The 21,142-nt window shown below is 42.2% G+C and overlaps 1 protein-coding gene across 10 annotated transcripts in view; it reads right to left on the bottom strand.

Annotated features, from left to right (window-relative positions):
- The window catches only part of Cdc14b (cell division cycle 14B), an 85,491-nt gene that overhangs the window by 6,484 nt on the left and 57,865 nt on the right, over positions 1–21,142 (bottom strand). For 3 of the 10 annotated variants that reach the window (XM_034510504.2, XM_076938852.1, XM_076938848.1), the window contains exons 8-14: positions 20,504–20,591; positions 19,786–20,016; positions 13,434–13,572; positions 13,167–13,326; positions 12,349–12,446; positions 4,851–4,967; positions 246–308 (exon numbers count right to left, since the gene is read on the bottom strand). In XM_034510504.2, coding sequence (XP_034366395.1) covers positions 246–308; positions 4,851–4,967; positions 12,349–12,446; positions 13,167–13,326; positions 13,434–13,572; positions 19,786–20,016; positions 20,504–20,591 — 896 coding nt within the window. The other 7 variants (XM_034510502.2, XM_076938849.1, XM_034510503.2 and 4 more) reach the window with 4 other exon arrangements.

Genomic DNA, 21,142 nt, shown 5'->3' with positions numbered 1-21,142 from the left:
TCTAAAGTGTCCCAGAGGAAATTTTCAAAGACAAGGAAGGCAACATAATGAGAGCATCGGCATGCTGAGAGCACACACTTGGTGTGATTTGTAATGGCATCCTTTAGAAGAGACAATACAACCATAAAGGCAGACATGAGAGAAAGGCAGGGCAGAGAAAAATTCAAATTTTGTTTAAAGAAAAAAAAAAAGCAATAGAAATAAACAAAGACAGGCGGGCATGGGCAGCAGAGCAAGGCAGGTACCATAAGGCCAGCACGGGCATTGGCTGCAAAGCACTCCTTCTCCTCTCCCTCCAAGGAGCCAGGCTGTGGGGAAAGAGGAGAGAAGGAAGAGATAAAAAGGGATTACTGGGTGGTTTCAAGCCAGACCCAACTTCTTGGAGCACTTGGCCTTTCTGTAAAGAGATCTGGGCGGGGACAGCCAAGGGCTCTTTCTGGGCTCACCCAAAAAAATCAACCTAACTCACCCTTCCTTTCTTTCTTCCTTCCTCCCACAATGTGCTGGTATACCTCAAACTCATCAGCAACTTTCAGAGAAAAAGGAAAAGAAGAGAGTAAAGATGAGAAAAGACAATCCCACCCACAAAACTACTTCTGACCCAGGGATGATCCTCAGTTGGAAAGAGAAGACTCATCTGAATTGGGTGCATAGCTTTTATAGACATAGCAGAGAGTACTGAGTGCAAACATAATTGGCGGTTGAACCAAGTGGAGATATATCTGCCATTCCACAGGATATTAACTATTTTAAAGTTCAGAGGGAACCAGCACTTAAGAAGAATATATATAGAGAGAACATCCTGGGACTCCTAGAGGTAAACAGCTGATGAAATATGAAATCCCAGAAGCAATGGAACAGGAACCAGGTGCTGCGATGCAGTGACAGGCAAGAGAGGCATGGATTTCACAACAAGGACTTAGAAAGTCCAGGAAGTACACGCAGGCACTCCACAGAGACGACCACAAGGCACACGTTTGGATGAGAAATGAAGGACCTTGAGCATCACACCCTGTAAGTACAAGTTTCCTGGAGCCATAGGTATTAGGGTGGTTTGGTGGCAGAAGCAGAGTGATGTATCTTAAATATAAAGAAGGTCACTGGACATGAGAGATTTTAATTTCCTTAATGTAATGAAATAATGAAAAAAGAAAAGGCAACCCAAAAGAAATTTTAGAAGCCTCCAGAAACACAGCAGTGAAGAGCTATAGAAAGACATATGAACTGAGGTGAATGGCCCAAATAAGGCATCTGCAAGTCCTCCACTTGTAGACGTGACAGTGTTCAAGACTTGTTCTGAGAGAGTGATTCAGAGTTAATGTGGGAACACTGGAAAAAAAAAAGCCAATTCATTAAGTCAAATATGAGCTATTATAATGGATTTGTGGTCACAATAGAAAGTGAGAGGTGTGGAAACCCATGGACTTACTTCAGAACCTGACAAATGAAAAGGAGACACACACACACAGGGCATCATCATTATAGGAACTAAATGACTCCATCCCACACAAGCTGTGTGCACCACACATAGAAGCCACAGGACTTCTGACTGGATGTGGCTTCTGTCTAAATGAACAGAAGTCAATAGGACATCTAACAGGAGGAGCACAGTGGTCTTTCTCCTCCAACAGCAAATACCTCTATCACAACCCACCCATCTTCTCAGGGCAATTAGCCATTCTTTTAAGAGGTTTTGGTGGGGGAAGTCTCTAAATTTGAAGTCTCTCTTGATACAGTGTCAAAACTCTGCTTAGTGCATAGGGAGGTTGGTAAGAATCTCCATTCTAGAAGCCTCAAAAAAGGGGGGGGGGGAGTAGGTGGGGGAGAATAGGATTAAACATTCATGTTGCCATGGGCCATCACAGGAGATGTGTGAGAGCAAGGACCTGGAACAGAGAGGGTCTCTCCCACAGAAAAACCAGGAGACCTCGTGAGCCTGAACAGAGATGAACGGATATTGAAAGAAAGTGAAATTTTTGTTTTGATGTGCTTTTTTTTTGAAGGGGGGGGCGGGGTGCCACTGTTTAAAGAAAAGAAATTTCAATTAAGTATGTTAGAATTACCCAATCATCTCAGCTGAGATATTTTTCCTGGGGTAGATTATTATAATACCAACACTAATTCCTTTAACCCTCTAAACAAAAGCTGAACATTATTCAGCAGGTTAAACACAGGAAGCTAAAGCCTGGAAATCTCTGATTCTCATCTCCTAGAAGTGGTGGAATGCCATGCACAGTTGTGTGCCTTTTTTCTCTTATCTAGAGGTGATAGTTAAGGTAATATGAATGTAGGCCACAGAACTCCTACCTCAACTTTCAAATCTCTTTGGCTTATCTCTACTCAAAATTCCTAAAAGGCATGTTGGTCCAGTTCACTTAACCTGGCTTATTTAGAATCCTCAAAGCATCCAATCTAGGACCTCGGGAGAAGCTCACTGAAAATCAGAAACCAGGGAGGACAAGTGAAAGTCACAGGAGGGCCATGTGCAGCCAAGAAACCTAGACAGAAGGACTGGTGCACAGTCAACCTTCCTCAGTGGAATATGGAATGATGTGGTTCAAAGCTTGGGCTAAAACCCCATTACTCAGAATCAAATAGCAAGTCTTACTGGACAATACCAAAAGCTTGAGCACTTAGATATCAACATCAACACCTTCTGACATGGTTGATGTTCTGCTTTGAGACAAGGTCTCACTACATGGCCCTACTCGGCCTAGACCTTAATTTGTAGACCATGTTCCCTGCCTCCTAGGGGCTGGAATTAAAGGCCACCATTCACAGGAACTTTTGACAGTCTGATTGCACATAAAAGGTATTCACATTTCCTGCAACTTAATGGAAAAGTTGGAATCTAAACCCTCAACTGTCCTACCAATCAGAATCAAGAAGCACGGGGTTTTGTACTTCATTTATATGCATATTTAGAAATTTGCATATTATAAATAATTATGACAATACACTTCTCTATATATGTCATACTGTATAATTTCAAACTGGACTTATATAGCTCAGAAGTTTTACTTTTTTCAGAATCATTTATCCAAGTCATTAAATTTTCAAAAAAAAAAAAAAAAAAAAACCAAAAAAAACAAAAACAAAAACAAAAAAAATTTCTTTTAAGACATGACTTGGGCTGGGTATTTCTGTAGTAAAGCACTTGTCCACATGAAACCCTGAGTTTCAGTATCAGTACTGTTATCAATCAGTAAATAAATGATGGTTCCTGATTAATCATTAATTAATTAAATTAAATGGGCACAACTAGGCCCATCTCCTATTTTTCTGTCAGAACTCAAGACACTATGTTATAGTGTACCCTAAATCTAACCCTGTTCTAATTTTCTTGTCAAGTTAGAACCACAGTACATTTGTTTGTTTGTTTAGTTTTTTCGAGACAGGGTTTCTCTGTATAGCCCTGGCTGTCTTGGAACTCACTCTGTAGACCAGGCTGGCCTTGAACTCAGAAATCCACCTGCCTCTGCCTCCCAATTGCTGGGATTAAAGGCATGCGCCACTACTGCCTGGCTGGAGCCATAGTATAAAAAAAACATGAACACTCAACTACATGTCTAATTAAAAATTTAAAACAGAGCTGGAGAGACACCAAGAGTGCTTGCGTCTCTTCTACAGGACCAGAGTTTGTATCCCAGCACCCACATTGGGAAGCTAACAGCCACCCCGACTCCAGCTCCTGAGAGCCCAATGTTTCCTGGCTTCTGTGGTCACCAAACTCCACACATATTAAATCCTTAAAATTAAATCCTGAACTTTTTTGAGTCAGTGGCTGACTGAAAATTGTCAAGTACCCACATAGGTTCTTCTTCCTGTTCTCTGGAGACTAACTCTAAAAGGAAATGTTACAAAGAATTCAGCAACAATGAAAACCAACAAAACTCAAAAGCATCCCTTAGAACCCAGAGTGCCCAAAGCTCTTGTGACAGACCATGATGGTGGACTACACCAGGCATGAGCTTACAGTGACCTAGGTAATGAAGGAAAGAAAGCTTCCAACAAACCGGACAAGAACTGATAAAAGAGGCAAGTAAAATGTAGACTCTGGCCCTGTTTTTCCTCAGAGCCATCCATTTTTAAAGTGAAGTATCTCTGGACGGTGATGGTGCATGCCTTTAATCCCAGCGTTTGGAAGGCAGTGGTAAGCAGATCTCCATGAGTTCGAGGCCAGCCTGATCTGCAGAATGAATTTTGGGACAGTCAAGGCTGCATAAAGAGATCCTGTCTCAAAAAACAAAACAAGTAAAGTCACCATTGACAAGTGATGGTGCCCAAGCATGATCCGGACACCTGCTTTTCATGGGCCAGGAAGGAGCAATGGTGTGGTCTATTCTTTGCTCGGCAGGGCTGGGTCTCAGAATAACTTGAGAACGACATGTTTGTTTTTGGTTTATGACAGACATCCAGAGATGGTAGAGAATGTTCTCAGAGTCTAGAGTAAGTAGAAGTAACAACCAAGGAGATAAAAAGGGAAGCAACAGCAAGTTCTGGGAAGCACTGTGGCAGGAGAACAGGACCTCAGGGTGAGAGTCCTAAGGCTCTGCCATGACTCGATGAGCTCTATCTGATATGGGAGAAGAGGCTTCCTTCAAGCCCAACAACAAGCACTTAGGCAATGTTCTAGTGCAACGCTCTTAGCTTACCCATATCAAACCATGCCAGAGACCACACTTCCAACAAGAGGGACTTCCTCTGAAAAGCCAGTAACACAACAGCCTCCATTCCCATCACAGAGCCTCCAACTTCCTATCTTCATGTCAGTCTCCAGAAGCAGGGTCCAAAAGAGTAAACCGAAAACAAACATGAGACTTTCCAGAATGGAAATGGTCTTTTCTCACCTTTTAAGACTGCTTTTCCCCGAAGCAGATCTGGTGGATCGTTTAGTAATGCCTGCACTGCCAGAAAGGTTAGGTTCAGGGGTTTTACAGCTCTGAACACTGGACTGAAGAATTACTCTGAAAACAGTTGGAAAAAGGTAAGATTATATTCACTAAAACAACTGTTAAATAGTTGATAGAGGAGGCAATTCTGCAAAATCATATTTGCCATTTACACACAAAACAAACAGACTTGAAGCACATTTTTATACCAAGCATCTCATTTCTCTTTGAAGGTTATTACAGAGGTAGCCAGGGTGCTTTGCTTTGGGGAAATGAATGACCTGGCATTCTGTACAATTTACAAACCAAAAAAACTTATTAGTCAAACCTGTCAAAGCAGGGGCTCAGACTTCAGTCATAAAAACAGGTCTTAAACTCTTTTAAAGTGTTTAAATGTAAATTTAGCAAAACAGCTACATAATATTCACTGGTCAGAGCAAAAAGAAAGCATAATAAACAACAAAGCAATAATTTTATGCCGAGCAAAGTTTTAAATATGTTCAAGCAAAATTTCAGTTTTGTCTGCATCATAACTACTTACTAAATCTTCAATTATCATAACAAAATTACAATTACTTAAATGCTGTCAAACTTGTCATGACTGCCCAGGAGGAAAAATCATGAATCAGAAAGAACAGGCACACTCTCTGTAAGTAATTCTCAGTAAACTGTCAGAAGAAAAATAACAAAAAAACATCAAAAGATGTTGGCAGGTAACTCTTTGCTTCAGAACCATATGCACTGATTCATCCCCATTGCTGTTTGCTAGAGGAAGGAGAACACATTGACTTAAAAGCTCCCTGCCTTCAGAGTCAAACTACTATTGGGAAAGCAACCTGTAAGAGACCAGCTACAGAGAGTAAAAAGAGGTGATTCCAACTAAGGAGGAGTCTAAATCACAGGCCTGTCATGACCAGGGTGATTGACAAAAACCGGTTCCTAAGCTCAGATGATAATGGGGTTATCCACAGCAAAGGAAGCTAAACAACTGTCTACTTGGCTCTCCAGCTGTATGAGAAGAGCAATCTAGCCCTGATGAATTAGCCCAATTCTCAAGCTGATCTGAAATACTCCAACAGAAACAGTAGGCTTATACAGAAGTGACTCAAGGAGGAACTAGTTGTCCCAAGGCATGAACTCTCCTCCCCCCAATGGCGTTTATTAAAATGACTTATAACCCTTTAGTAGGCATATTAATTATCAGCATTCATATTTACTGAGCACGAGGATGACTAGCTGGCTCAGCCATAGCCTTATGTATCATACCTTGTGCTGGGAACCTTCTCTCCTTAAAAAATTCTGTTAGCTGTTAATCACGGTTACCCTGTACTGGGCTATAAAGAATATTAATGCCACTTCTCGTATCCAACTGCTAAAATTTCTTTCTGTTAATACAAATCAAGTAGGAAATATTTATTTCTCTCTTAGGATATGAATCTAGAATTTTGCTTAAAGGCAACCAAATCCATCTGCTGATTTCTCCAGGCTTCTGGGCAGTATGTATACTTGATTCTCCTCTGCTGCTTCTTTAGAAGGGAGAACAATAAGACTGGGTTTCTCTGAAACACTATTCCCCCATTTCAGATCATCTGAAGTCAAAAGCTTTGTAACTTTTAACACACACACACACACACACACACACACACACACACACACACACACACACAGTGCCTGGTAAGGTAATTTACTCCTGATCTCCTAAATTACTAAAATGTTTAAATGCTACACAAAACAAAGATCTGCTGCTAAAGCAAGAAGTATTGTTTAGGGTAACTGAAAATACAGAGTATTTATTTTTCTAGGAAATAGTTGTAAACAAATGTGAAATAATGATATTAGTGGTTACCAATTTCTGTGGAGCTTTAAAACTCAGAAGGAAATTTAGTATACATTAATCACACCAGGGAAGCCTCAGGTCATCTGGCCTGAGCAGTTAATCCATTAATACAGTGGGAAAGCTCCAGGTAATATGTACACGTACATATTACCAACAAGTGGCTCAGATAGGGTGAGGAGGCCAAACTCTGCCACAGGAACACGGGGATTCACTGCCACCTGCCCCGCCCACATGGTTCTTCCCATGCAATATACAAAATATACATTTTTCCTCTCTCTTGCTCTCTTCCCCAATGAAGTTTGCCTTCACCCTCTTTACCCTGTGCTCAAACCATAGACTATTGCCCTGTCTGTGGTATCGCAGCAGCTCCAGATTTTAGACAGTGACAATGATGTGAGATACATAGCAAAGTTAGAAAAACAATCTTTTGGACTAAAAGTGTCCCACCAAGCCTCAAAATGCCTGGATGGCTCTCTAGGGGATCACTGCCACAGAGCTTTCTGCAGGATGCACCACAAACCCCTGTACCTTTCTGTAGTAGCACTGTCCCCCCACTGTGCGCAGCAGATAGGGAACATAAAATGCTTTCTGGTCTTAGGCTCTAGGCCACCAGCTAATGGAACTCTCACTATGAGACAAAGCTCACTCACCAGCTCACAGCAACGGTCACCCACAAATTAAGTCTCTTGGGAACAATCTCACCAAGAGCTAGTGGCTATGAAGACCACACTTGTTACTTGCCTCAATTACAGAAAGCTTTTAATTCAAGTCAGTAGGCAGGCTAAATGGAACACCCTGTTTTGGTCTTGACACGCAGTGTTGACATTAGCCACAGGGTGATCTAACACTCTTGCAGAGGACACTGAGGAGGAACTCCCCAGTAGAAGCAACATTTAAGCTGAGCCTGAAGACAAATACTAGCAACAATTCCACCCATTCAGAACATCTTGGCCACTTGGAACAGTCTGAGAAGAATTAACTGCAAAAGGTATCATTGTTCCTCAACAGGTAGAAAAGGAAAAAAAAAGTGAAATGTGAGATTATAAACTCATCTGAGATATACAGGGAAACACCATCGTAAATAAATAATGTTCAACATGTTTTCTTTAGTTTTATGGAGTGGACTCTGATTTCTTCTTAAATCTTCTTAGCTACATGAAACCCTCAACAGAACCACAAAAGGCCAGGGTTGGCTGAGACAGATTTTCACTTTGGAGGAGATCCTAGAAGGGAATTCTGCATGCTTTGGTAATTTCTAAGTCCAAGCTGGGACAAGAAAAGTAATTTTTGGAATGAACTGAAGAAAGCTCTCAGAAAACAGATACAGGATGGTAGTGGTGTGAGACAGAGTCTCCCTCTGCGGTCCTGGACTGTGGTGTTACACATGGAGGTTTCCTGCTGCCTTCTGCTGACAAGTCTCCCCTGAGAAAACAACAGGTCAGGAGACTACAGCTGTGTACATAACCTAACAAAGATGGTCTGGCTATTTTAAGGAATGGAAGGAAGAGTCCAGAGACTACAGAAACACAAGCAAAGGAGACAGCCAGCTCCCTGCCTCCTTTTCTCACTTAACACAAAGAAGATGTGATGAGAGTGGACAGTTGTACCGACTCTAAGATAGAAGACCTGAAGAGAGCTGTTCCACAGGCAGAACTCAGGTCACAGTCCTCACTAGCTCCCAAGGCTGCAAAGCCCAATCTTTGCTAAAAGCAGAAATGGTGAGAGAGCTCTTGACTGGAGACACACTCCAGGTGCTGAACATGAGAGGGGAACACAGCCCCCTGGTGGCCACGAAACCAGGCTAGTTAGCCCAACTACCTTAACGGTTTTGACAGTCAAGAAAACTATTCCTATGTCCACATTTATAAATAGCTAGTACAACTGTCAAAACTAGGTGTTATTTTTAACAATCCTTGACTCAGAAGGATCACTGAGGCCCTCCTCTGTTGGTACCATCCCATTCATTGAAAAGATTCAGAAAGAGAACCCTGGAAAACAAGCAAACCAACAAAGCCAGGAAGAGCCAGAAGGAGAAATACATGCACCATGAGAACCACATTAGACACCAGGGGAGGGCAGGAGAGAAATGGAACAAGAAACTTACACAGCAAACTATCTGTCAAAGGGTCCAGATGGCTACTGTGTTCTGAAGCCATCAAGACAGAACAGCAGGGTGGGAAGAATGTAGTCACACACAATCCACCAGATGGCAACACTACACAGTGCAGAGGTCAGCACAGCTAGGGAACATCTGGAAAGGGCGGAAGGGGAAAGAACAGATGTTCAAATCAGGAAGCCAAAATAAATCATATAATAAAATACATAGAGCCACCTGTGGATTTAAGACACCCTAAAAGGCCCAGAGCAGCAACTGTGACGGCAAAGGGGCGGGAAACAAGGGTGGTGGTGGTCCAGCTTCTGTTGAGACAAAAATGCTGACTTTAGTTTAAACAGGTTCAACACACAGGAACAAATGGTTCGACTCCATCTCCCACCATACTGACTAACAGACAGTACTTGAGCTGGCCATCATTAAATATACAAAACACTACACCTGAATACAAGTAGAAGAGGACACAAACAATCCACAGACTGTCTAATATGATCAAGGGTGACTGTGACCAGGGAATTCCTCTGAACAGAAACAGAATGGCACACTTGGGAATGTGGATTACGGAAGTGCATCTGACCAAGAGCCATCAATTTCACTACTGTGGCCACAATATGCATGTTTCCAAAATGGCCCTCATAGCCTCAGGTATTTAAACACTTAGTCCCCAGGTGGGTGAGACAGTTGGGGTAGGTGTGGGATGTGTGGTCTCAATGGAGGAAACATATCACTGGGTGTGGACTTTGAGGTTTAAAAGCAGCTTGCCATTCCCAGCTGGCTCTCTATGCTTCCTACCTACAGCTCAAAACTTAAGTTTTCATTTCCGGCTCCAGCTGTCATGCCTGCTGCTATGTATGCTGTTGCTTCCCTGTGTTGGGGACTCTAACTCCCTGGAACCTTAAGCCCAAATAATCATTTCCTCCTCTAAGATGTCCCGGTTACGGCGTTTTATCATAGCAACAGAAAAAGTAACTAGTATACACTCAAAATTTGGTACTTTGTTTTTCCTTTTCTTCCTTTTGTCTTCAGGTTGCCTATTTCGCAGGCTGGCCTTGACCTTTCTAAAAGTAGTTTGGAATGATCTTAAGCCTCTGATCTTCCTGCCAGCACCTTCCAAGTGCTGTATCGCATACCCAGTTTTGGCCTGGTGTTTCTTGTGCATGTGCTGTATGTAGTCACACATGAGCACATATATGTGCAGATCTCACTGAGCAATCCCCAAACTTCCAGCTGTTCTCATTCAGCCATTTCTGAGAGCATCAGACTTCTAGCCCAGAGCCTTGCACAGTCTGCTGAATGGTGGACATCTGAAGTGACTTGTAAGTCCTGGGGGGCAGGGGTAGGGATTCTTTAAAATTTAATCTTCTTGTGCTTCTGTCACCAGATGCTACAGGCTATGAATTCTATAATCTCAGTTCATCTAACAAAAGAGTTGAAAAAAATACTTTTCTGAATAGAGTGGAGAGTAAAATTTCCTAAAAGTTCTATTTAATGTGAACTTTTGAAAGAAGACTGTGTGTGTGTGTGTGTGTGTGAGAGAGAGAGAGAGAGAGAGAGAGAGAGAGAGAGAGAGAGAGAGAGAGAGAGAGAGAGAATGCAGAAATTTCTTAGAGCTGGAGTTATAGTTAGTTGTATACTGCCTGATCTGGGGCCTCTGTATGGGCAGGACTCAATTGCTGGGCATCTCTCCAGCAAATAACAAAGGCTTTTTAATGATTTAATTATTTTATGTAGATTGGTGTTTTGTTCATCTATGTGATCATGCCAGATTCCCTGGAAATGGAATTTCAGAGAGTTGTGAGCTGCCATATGGGTGCTGGGAATTGAACCTGGGTCCTCTGGAAGAGCAGTCAGTGCTCTTATTCAGTCCAACAAGAACTTTTTTTTTTTTAAATAACTTTAGTTTGGTAGATTTTTTTTAAATTTATATATTTTGTGTTCATGAGTGGTCTGTCTTCATAAACACCAGAATAGGGCATCAGATTCCATTACAAATGGTTGTGAGCTACCCTGTGGTTACTGGGAATTGAACTCAAGACCTCTGGAAGAACAACTAGTGCTCTTAACCACTAAGCCATTTCTCTAACCCCTAGACAAGAACTTTTGACCAAGTAGAATTTGTCTCCTCTCACTCCTAACCTGGCTTCTGAATGTAGGGCAAAACAACCCATTAAGAAATAAACTAGCAATGAACAATCTTAAAACAATAAGTGTGTGTAACCCACAAAATTTGCAAATTCAAAGAATGTCACAGTTTTCCCCCACCACCATCAGCAGCAGGGGCAGGCAAGAATGCTCACTACAAATAAGAATCTCAGACCCCACCTCAGAAGCTGCAACAAGAAGGTGTATTATATGGTAAGCTCCCACATGACTCAAAAGCTCAGCTAGGTCTGTGGAGAGATGCTGTGGGGTATGACCTACCTTCCTCTATCAGGCACAGAATTAGTTTTGAGATGATTATTTTGTATATAAAAATAACTAAAAAGGCCTCAGAAAAAAACATTAATAATTTTAAAACATGGCATTTGAAGTTAATGTACCTCCTACACTGTATTTTATCTATTAATTTATATGAAATAAATCATACAAAAGACATCATTTGTAAAGAGGAGAATTCTTAATAGATACTTAAAATCAGAATTCACACAGGACTTTATGTTGAAAATGTTGACACTTTGTGTCAGGAATCCTTCCAACCCTCCCTCCCAGAAGCGCTGAACCCAGAGGCATGCTGAAGAACCACATCACTAACTTCTTACTGCACTACCAGATATTTATGATCAAGAGATTTATCTCCATCAGTCTTTTCTCACAGAGAAAGGGAAACACCAGTAAGGACAGGGGCAATGGCCCGGGTAGATCACCTATGGGAGAGAGCCTAGAGAAAGGTACAGCACACCTCCGACCTCTATTCCCCATATTTGTATACCAATTATCAATGTTCCCTGTAGTTAGATCCAAACTAACACGTGTGTTTAACAAGTTCATGTGGGGATAAAGACACCTACTAACTATAAAATTTCTTATTTTTGTGATAAACCTTTGTCTGCATTTCAATTCTCCACACCCCCCCCCCCCTTATAAAAACGTAATTAAGGGATGAGTTTATCTGAGATGACAGAACATCATGACAACTGACTCAATTTTCCTGTGTACAGACTGATGATGGACATATGTAAGGGAGTAGATTTAATAAAGTAACCATTTAAATTCCTAGGGACAAATCTGTTAACCTGGTCTTGATATCTGCTGTCACTCTCTTGACTGCCTATGGCTAAACGTCCCTGATATTGCTTTCTTACCTATCATGGCTCCTACGGTTATAGTGGGACACAGAGATAAATGCATTCATCTCTTCAGACTGTGCATGCTCAGCACTTCCCAGGTGAACACCTCTAGATTCTAAACCACACAAGTGATCACTGTAAAGTAATGGTGTGCAGCTATGGAGAAAAGTGTGCAGGAAACAGAACAGACAAGTGACCAGAGAGGAGGGAGGCACTCACGTGAGGGGGATAGCGCTGGCTTTCGGCTGTCTCCGGCTTTTCAGGGCCCGAAGTCTGTCTCCTTGTGTCACTCCACTGACTTCATCATCATCACTATACTACATGTGTTAAAACAACAACAATGACAACAACAACAAAAATAAACACTGAGCTAACTTAGGTTCTACTGCAGCCAAGTGGCTACTTACTCAGACATTCAGGCATACACCCACACACACACACACACACACAGGCATGTGTGTGGGTGTGCGTGTGCGTGCCCACCCACACCCACGCTTTAAGTTTCTTCTGAATGCTAAATGGCAGATTTCAAAAATCAAGCTACCAGCCATAATTCAAGACAATCAAAGCTGACTTTCAGGGTCACTGGTCTCAAAGCCCTCTATGAAGGGGTAAAGATACATAATAGGGCTTTTGGTTTTAGAACTTGTTAACATCTGAACATCCATTCATTACTACTTAACCTAGTACTTAAACTTAGCTTGCTACAACTGTGATTCTTTGAAAGTTCTCCATTTGAACTACTAAACCAGTTGAGATGAAGATGGCGCGCTTGGGTTGGGGTGTAACCAGCTTACTCCCCACTGATTATTGCCATCTGTGTTTAGGAAATCAACGAAATGTCCTGTAAACACACAACTTTCTTCTCAGCCAAACATTTCTTGAGAAGGTTATGAATATATGTAAACATGACTGTGTGGTACAGCCCCTAAAAGCCACTTTATTTTAATCTTTACCTATAGTTTTCTCCATGCCCTACAAGGATCTCAAGAGCATTTACAGCAATAACAACAGCGTGACCGAGGTGGTTCCATTACCGGCTCAGGCTCTTCATTGTCTTGATTCTCAAGCCCATTTATCGAAATGTCATCAACATCTGAAAGGTGTTTGGAGAAGGCTTCTCTGAGCGGTCCATTCTCCTGCCCTCTTAACTTCTGACGGAAATAGTCACCTTCTAGCCAGAGGCTTGATTGTTTCCTATAGTATTTAAACAACATCAAAAACACAGCTTTCCATAAGGACACTCACCCTCACATCCCCACACCCACCAATTCTTACAGGAGACAAGCTTCAAGTACACTTACATGACCAGAAACTGTTGTTGGGGACCAATCACTGAGCCAGGTCTACAGATTCTGAGCCAGGCAATGCTCTCGGCTGCTGTCATCCTGTAATGCTTCATGAGGTAGCAGCCTATCAGAGTACCTGTCCGACCAAGGCCAGCTAGAAAAACAAATCACATCAATAAAATCTGTTTGTACATCTTCCAGAAATTTCTGAAGAGGAAGAAAAAAAAAGTTGTAGCCTTCCCAGAGTTTTGCCTCCCTCCACAGAGGTTCAAAGTCAGTCTGAAGAGGTTTTAAAAGGCTAGGTGTCGGGTCTGACCCTCAAAGTCTAAGTGGGATACAGCCTAGGAGCAGAGATGGAATCCAGGGCCTTCTGAAGTTCCCCCAGAGGATTTGATAGAAAACCAAAGATTGAAAATCACTTTCTAAACAGTACTTACTGCTCTTATAGAGGACTTAAGAACCCAGATTCGATGGTGGTGCATGCCTTTAATCCCAGCACTTGGGAGGCAGAGGCAGGCGAATTTCTGAGTTCCAGGCCAGCCTGGTCTACAGAGTGAGTTCCAGGACAGCCAGGGCTACACAGAGAAACCCTGTCTCAAAAAAACAAAAAACAAAAGAAACCAAAAACAACAACAAAAAGAACCCAGATTCAATTCCCAGCACCCATCTAATAACTACTTGTAACTCCACTTCCAGAAGATCAAACACCCTCTGGCCTCAAAGGCACCTGCACGCATGTGTGGTACACATGTTCACTCAGGAAAACACATACATGCATGTAAATAAAAGTATTTTAAAGATTTATTTTTATATATTTGAAAACACTGAGCCGGGCAGTGGTGGAGCACACCTTTAATCCCAGCACTTGGGAGGCAGAGGCAGGTAGATTTCTGAGTTCAAGGCCAGCCTGGTCTACAGAGTGAGTTCCAGGACATCCAGGGCTACACAGAGAAACTCTGTCTCGAAAAACCAAAAACCAAACCAAACCAAACCAAAACAAAACAAACACTATCACTGTCTTCAGTCACACCAGAAGAGGACATCAGATCCCATTATAGATGGCTGTGAGGTTGCTGGGAATTGAACTCAGGACCTCTGGAAGAGCTGCCATTGCTCCTAACCACTGAGCCATCTCTCCAGCCCTAAAAATATTTTTTTAAGTATGCTGTATTCTGTCCAAGGCCTGCATTTGTTACCACATCCAATAGTATTTATTACCTACTCAACATCTGTATCAGTTCACACTCTGCTTTACAGGAGGAGTGTTAGGGACAGAACCCAAACCTAGGACATGTTCGACAAGCACTCCAACCTAAACTATACCTCATTTTTACTTGTAACTCTTTTCTTCCTTTGTGTATGTGTTTCTGTATGTGGTATGCATATGCATGTGAGTATGTATGTATGCATGTTTGTTGGGATAATCTTTAAGTTCTCTGTCCTTCCTCACCTGTCTAAAGCATCTTCTGATTGGTTTAATAAAGTGCTGAATGGTCAATAGCTAGCCAGGAAAGGACAGGAGGGACATCTGACAGAGATAGGAACTCTGGGGGAAAAAAAGTAAGAGATTTGCCAGCCAGTTGCAGAGGAAGAAGTACAGGTACTAAGGAGAGGTATGGACCACGTGGCAGAATGTAGGTTAGTATAAACAGGTTAAGTTATAAGAGCTAGCTGGGAGCAAGCCTAAGCTAAGGCCTAAAGCATTGATAATTAATAAAAGGTCTCTGTGTCACTATTTGAGAGCTGGTGCAAATATAGTCCAGCAGTACATGTTTTTGACTGTCTGTATTGGGGGCTGGGGGGTGTACACACACATGAACAAGGAGGCCCACTGTGCGTGTTGGGGGCTGGGGGTGCACATGTAAAGCCCACTTGAAAAAGAACTCACGATCCCTGGAGAACTGCAGACGCACCCCAAATCACTCACAAGAAACACAATTTGATGCAATCACATGAGGTTTACTGGCTAGCCAGGGCTGTCTTCCCAAAAGCCCACGCAAGGGCAGAGGAATTCAGCCCTGAACAAAAGAATTTTACAGCTTTTAAGGGGGAAATCTACAAACCAGGTGGGGGTGGAGTTAGGGAAGGGGGAAGGCTGAGAGTGGAGTTAGGGAAGGGGGAAGGAGGGGGAACAGGTCACTAGGTCATCGATACATTTGATCTCAAATTCTTAAGATGGATGGTGTGTCACTTTATAATTGGCTATTTCGAACTAGTTTCACACTATATATCATGAGCTCCAGTTCAAGGGGGTCAGGCTAATCTCGAACTTTTAGCATCCTGGCACCAAACTGTCTCAGGGTTGTTAGTTCAAAGCACGGCCAGGCTAATCTTGGGCCCATAGCATCCTGACACCATACATCTTATGGTTTGTTTAGTTAGGGCCATCTATTCAAAGGGTCAGCTAATTTCCTGGGACTGGGGCGACACAGTGTTTGACTTACAGGTTTTTATGTCTTTGCTTTTAAGAGTAGGGTTCAGGGGATCAACTTATGATTTTTCTATCTTTCACACACACACATGCACGAGGAGACCCTAGTAGATGTCTAAGAATCTTTTGCTTGCTCTCTACCTTATTCACTAAGGCAGGGTTTCCGAACTGAACCTAACAGATACGGCCATTTGGCTGGCCAGTCTGGTCTGAAAATGCCCTGTCTCTTTCCTCCCCAGGCCAGAATTACTGTGAGCTCCATACAAGGCCACCTAGTATTTCTGTGTCTTCTAGAGATCAGAACTGCAGTCTCACATCTGTGTGGCAAACGCTTTGTATGATGAGTCATCTCCAGCCCCACTTCTTTCCTCTTATGGAGACCATTATAATTAACTCCTATGATGGTTAATGTGTTATATCAACTTGGAAAAAATTTTGGTCAAGATCGGCATTTCATCCAGTGCCAATTTTAGTAAGCATACTGCTTTCCATAACGTGGGCAGTTCTCCAATCCATTTAAAATCTGAATAGAACAAAAAGATTAGCCTTCCACCCAAAGCATGTCCTCCTGAACCCCGTGTTCACGCCTCCAGGTAGGCAGCTCATACACAGTACAGATGAGAGACTCAGTGACTCCAGTTTCTTTTAATAAATCTCTCTATATAAAGATGCTATTGGATTTCTAGAGGTCCCTCACTGATGCACATATTTAGAAAGGGCTGCTGCTGAAGCAAATACATGAAACTGTGGCAGCAAATACATAAACTGTATTAGAAGAGGCCTGAAGTAGCTATTAGGAAAGCCACCTCAGCCAGGCGGTGGTGGCGCACGCCTTTAATCCCAGCACTTGGGAGGCAGAGGCAGGCGGATTTCTGAGTTCCAGGCCAGCCTGGTCTACAGAGTGAGCTCCAGGACAGGCAGGGCTACACAGAGAAACCCTGTCTCAAAAAACAAACAAACAAACAAACAAACAAACAAACAAACAAAAAAAGGAAAGCCACCTCAGATGAGGGTAAGCAAAGAGGTTTTCAGCAAGAAGCTGTGTGGAAGTAGTTTCCTTCCAGGCTGACGTTATTCTCAGTGGTTTAATCACAAAAGAGAGATGCTGAATTCTGTCAAATGCAATTCTTATACTAACAGAGATGATAATGTGGTTTTTGAGCTTCACAGTTACTGTGGAGACTTACCACTGACTTTTCTATGTTGCATTAGTTCTTTAATTCCAGGAAAATGCTTTAATAGAGCAAATTGTATTGTATTGTACTGTACTGTATTGTATTAGACAGGGTCTCCTGAACTGGAGACTGACCTCAAACTCACCGTGTGTGATTGAGGATAATCTTAAATCATATACTCCTGTGTCTGCATCCCCAATGCTATGATTGTGGGTGTAAACCATGAGTTATCCACAGCTGCAAACCAAAGCCAAATCTTCATGCTTGCAAAGCAAGCCCTCTACCAATGGAGACCCAGCTCTATATGATTCTTTTACTATGTTACAGAACTCAGCTGGTTCGGGTTGCTTATGATGCTTACCGGACCGCTTCTTTGCTTGTGTCTGGTAGCAAAGCAATCCTAGTTCCAGAGAACAACTTACAATGTTCTTCATTCCCTTCAAATTTGAGTAAGTCCCTGCGAATTGGTGTTACTCACAGGTGATGCATCAGGTCCAGCCTTTTCCTTCTCTGGGAAACTTTGCTACCTTCTCAGTGTTCTGGACTCTATGTCCACTGTCTATATCTCATGGTGATTCTGTGTTGGCCGCTTTTGTTTCTGGGAATTTTCCACTTCATTTGCATCATCCAAGTTTCTGTTCTGTGGCTGTTCACAGTCATCTCTTACTGGTTGTTTGTATGTGTATATACATGTAAGTGTCCAGCTCGACCAGTTCACCTTATTCCCCTTGAGACAGGGTCTGTCTATGAACATAGAGTTCACGGGTTTCAGCCAGGTGGACAGGCCAGTAAGCTGAGTAAATCTACCCATCCCCTGTGCAGAGTTTAGTGGTACATACAGCCATACCTACCTTTTTACACGAGGATCTGAGCTCAGGTCCTCTTACCATTTCTACAGACTCTCCAGTATTGTCCCCACTGCCACTTCTTATGCAATAATTTAAGCCTTTCTTCTTTTTAATCTTCAATCATCAAACATAAAACTAAAGGTTTGTGATTTTTTTTTTTTTTTGGTTAGACTTTGTGAGGAACTGACCCTAGATTTTGTTGATTTTTATAATGATTTTCTATTTTTTTATGTGTTACAGCATTTATATAAAAAAAAAAACAAAAACAGTGACAATATTTTACAAGCAGTTCCTAGTCTTTAACCTATGTGCATACTGACCTCTATCATAGACACTTGCTTCTTCCTATGGCTTTGAGTACTGTCTAGAGTCCTAACAGTCTTAGAGTACAGGCCAAGTTGTAACAATTCCCCCAGCATTTGACCCTCGGAGTGTGGTTTAATTTCTTCTACTTTTGAAGGAAGTTTGAAGGCTTACAGGACTCTTGGTTGCAAAGTTCTTCCTTATCAGTTTGCTGCCTCTGGCCTCCACAGTTTCTAATGGCAGATCTGGTAACTGGCGTAATTCCTCGTTCTTCTTTCAATGTCTTTGGCTTCGGACAGTCTCATCATAAAGTGTCTTCACGTGAGTTTTTGAGTTTGTTCTGTTGGAGTTTGCTGAGTTTTGAGAATGTTTACAATCACGTCTTCATAAAAGTGGGAAATGCCAAGCAGTGATGGCACACGCCTTTAATCCCAGCACTTGGGAGGCAGAGGCAAGCGGATTTCTGAGTTCGAGGCCAGCATGGTCTACAGAGTGAGTTTCAGGACAGCCAGAGCTACACAGAGAAACCCTGTCTCGAAAAACCAAAAAATAAAATAAAATAAAATAAAATAAAATAAAATAAAAGTGGGAAATATTTCCAGGCCGAGTGCCTCCTTTCTCTCCTCTGCTGGACCTCCCACTGTGTGCATCTGGTCTGCCCAGTTCCATCCCAAATCTGCTCTTTACAGTCCTGGCTTCTTCCTTCTGCCTATTCAAGTCTGCTTTGGAACCCTGCCAGTGAGTTTTTTCAATTCAATACCAGAATTGCCTTTTGGGTTTACTTCATGGTTTTGTCTTCTACTGATACTTGGATTTTGCTCACATATTTTCCCCCCTCCTTTCCCACATTTTCTTTTCACTGTGCACACTGTTGAGGTAGCTGTTTTAAATCATCTGTCTGGAAAATGCACTATTTGATCCTTGTCAAGAATAGTTTTTGTGGGCTTTTCATACTTTCCTAGCCCCACCCCCCCATCCCCTTCACTTTACTTTTTGATATGCTTTGTCATCTTCCATTGCAAACTGAACATTTGAATATTGTGATCATAGCTACATTCCTAACTATGAATACAGTTTTAGCTCCGGAAATTAATTTGGTGGGTTTAAAAAAAAACTTGCTATTTAATATTCCCTTGTTTTCTTAATTAATTTCTTAATTAAAGTTAAATAAACTATTATAGTCACACAGTGCATCATCCAAGTCATTCCTGGAACATTCAGATTCAGAAACTGTTACAGCTGCTGAAACACATCTAGTCTACACCAAGCTGCTACAAGACCTTGCTCTACTGCTGACAATCTGAGGACTCACCTCATAGACACATGAGAGACATCTGAAGAAACACACACATTTCAGTGTAATAAGCTGTTGTAGGCTTACTTGTGAAGATAATTTACTATACACTATATACAAAAATTAAGGAGTTTAAAATCGCTCTTTCTGGGCAGCAAGATGGATCAACTGCTGCCAAATCTGATACTATGAGCTCTATCCTTGGGAAGTACATGGTAGAAGAGAACTGAGAAGTGACCCCCACATGTTGTCTCTGGTGTCTCTCTCGTACTTGTACATGTACACTGCCCTTGAACCCAACCTGGTGCTTACTTACCTTTGCAATGCACTGCAATGGCACCCTCGACATTTTCACAAATATCCAGAAATTCTTGGACAATTGTCTCAGCAGGGGTGCTGCCATCCGGAAAGAAAAGATCGTGGTGATCGAATCCAGCGTCTGTAAAGCGCTTAGCATCATACATCCTTTTATTCAGACGAATAATGGTAGTTACATTGTGATTCTTAAAATATGGAATATAAGTCTCCGGAGAATGTTGGTGGTAACCTACATAAAGAAATGCACCACAGCTTGTAAGATGCAGGAAGAACACAGAGGGAGATGGTTTCACCTGAAAGTGGGTGGAAACAATGTCTGGATTGGGGACTGAATACCAATTTGATTATAACTGTAGAAGCCAAAAGTTTGAAAGTTAACATCTAGGCAGAATGGTGTGCTCAAATAACCAAGAGTGGTTAAATCACAAAGACTGAGTGAAGCTTAGCTTAATTCTTTGGTCTCTTTCTGACCAGGGCTGGGTCATTCCCTCCACAGGCAACTCAGGGGCCTCCCTCCCAGGAGGTGAGCAGAGCAAGGCTGAGCCCATGATAGACACCTAAACCTTACGGCACACCAGAAGTCAGGACTCAACGTGTCCTGCTTTACTCATGCTCACAAAGAGCAGGGACAGCAGGCAAGTGCTGCAGTGCCCAGCTCACTAGTCTATTGCAAAAAGAAAAAGAGGAAGTTGTGCAGGTTCCAGAGTTTTGCATACCACTTTCCAGCCTGGATCTTGAATGAGGCCCACAGAAGGCAAGAAACCGCTCTGGTATTATCCAGTTGAAATCTCCATTTTCTGCTTTCTGCAAAGGAGACACCAGCACAATTAACCTTTGAACCACATCTCCTTCCACGTCCCTTCTAAACACCTAGTTCAGAGCCATTGTCTTTAGCATGTGGCTTTGAGTATTCCCAAGGAACAGCTGGCTTCCCTGATATCAATCACTTTAAACCTGTTTCTTTGCTTAGGTCATTAGCCTGGAAAGCATACTCTGTATTCATATTTCAACTACCTGATTATTTTATCTGAATAAATTCCTACTATAGCAAATGAATCCTGATATGAGATCAAACTTTTCTAGTGTGTGTGAGGAGATTAGAAGTGCACCCCCCATTGTAAGTAACTGTCATTGTAAATAAATTCGACTCCCTGAATAAGAAGTAAAGTGTCAGACAGAAGTACTCTCTCCATAGAGAGGAAACAACACACACATATGTTGGACAGAAGACAGCCATGGATGTCACTCTTCAGGTGCTAGCCACCCTCCTTCTTCCTTTTACCATGAAACCTTGGCAGGTCTGAACTTGCTATGTAGACTAAGATGCCCTTGGACTCAACAGAGCCCTGCCACTG

Source organism: Arvicanthis niloticus, chromosome 8 (genome assembly GCF_011762505.2).
Source record: "Arvicanthis niloticus isolate mArvNil1 chromosome 8, mArvNil1.pat.X, whole genome shotgun sequence".
NCBI classification, from domain to species: Eukaryota; Metazoa; Chordata; class Mammalia; order Rodentia; family Muridae; genus Arvicanthis; species Arvicanthis niloticus.
This window is presented reverse-complemented; position numbering and strand designations above follow the sequence as displayed.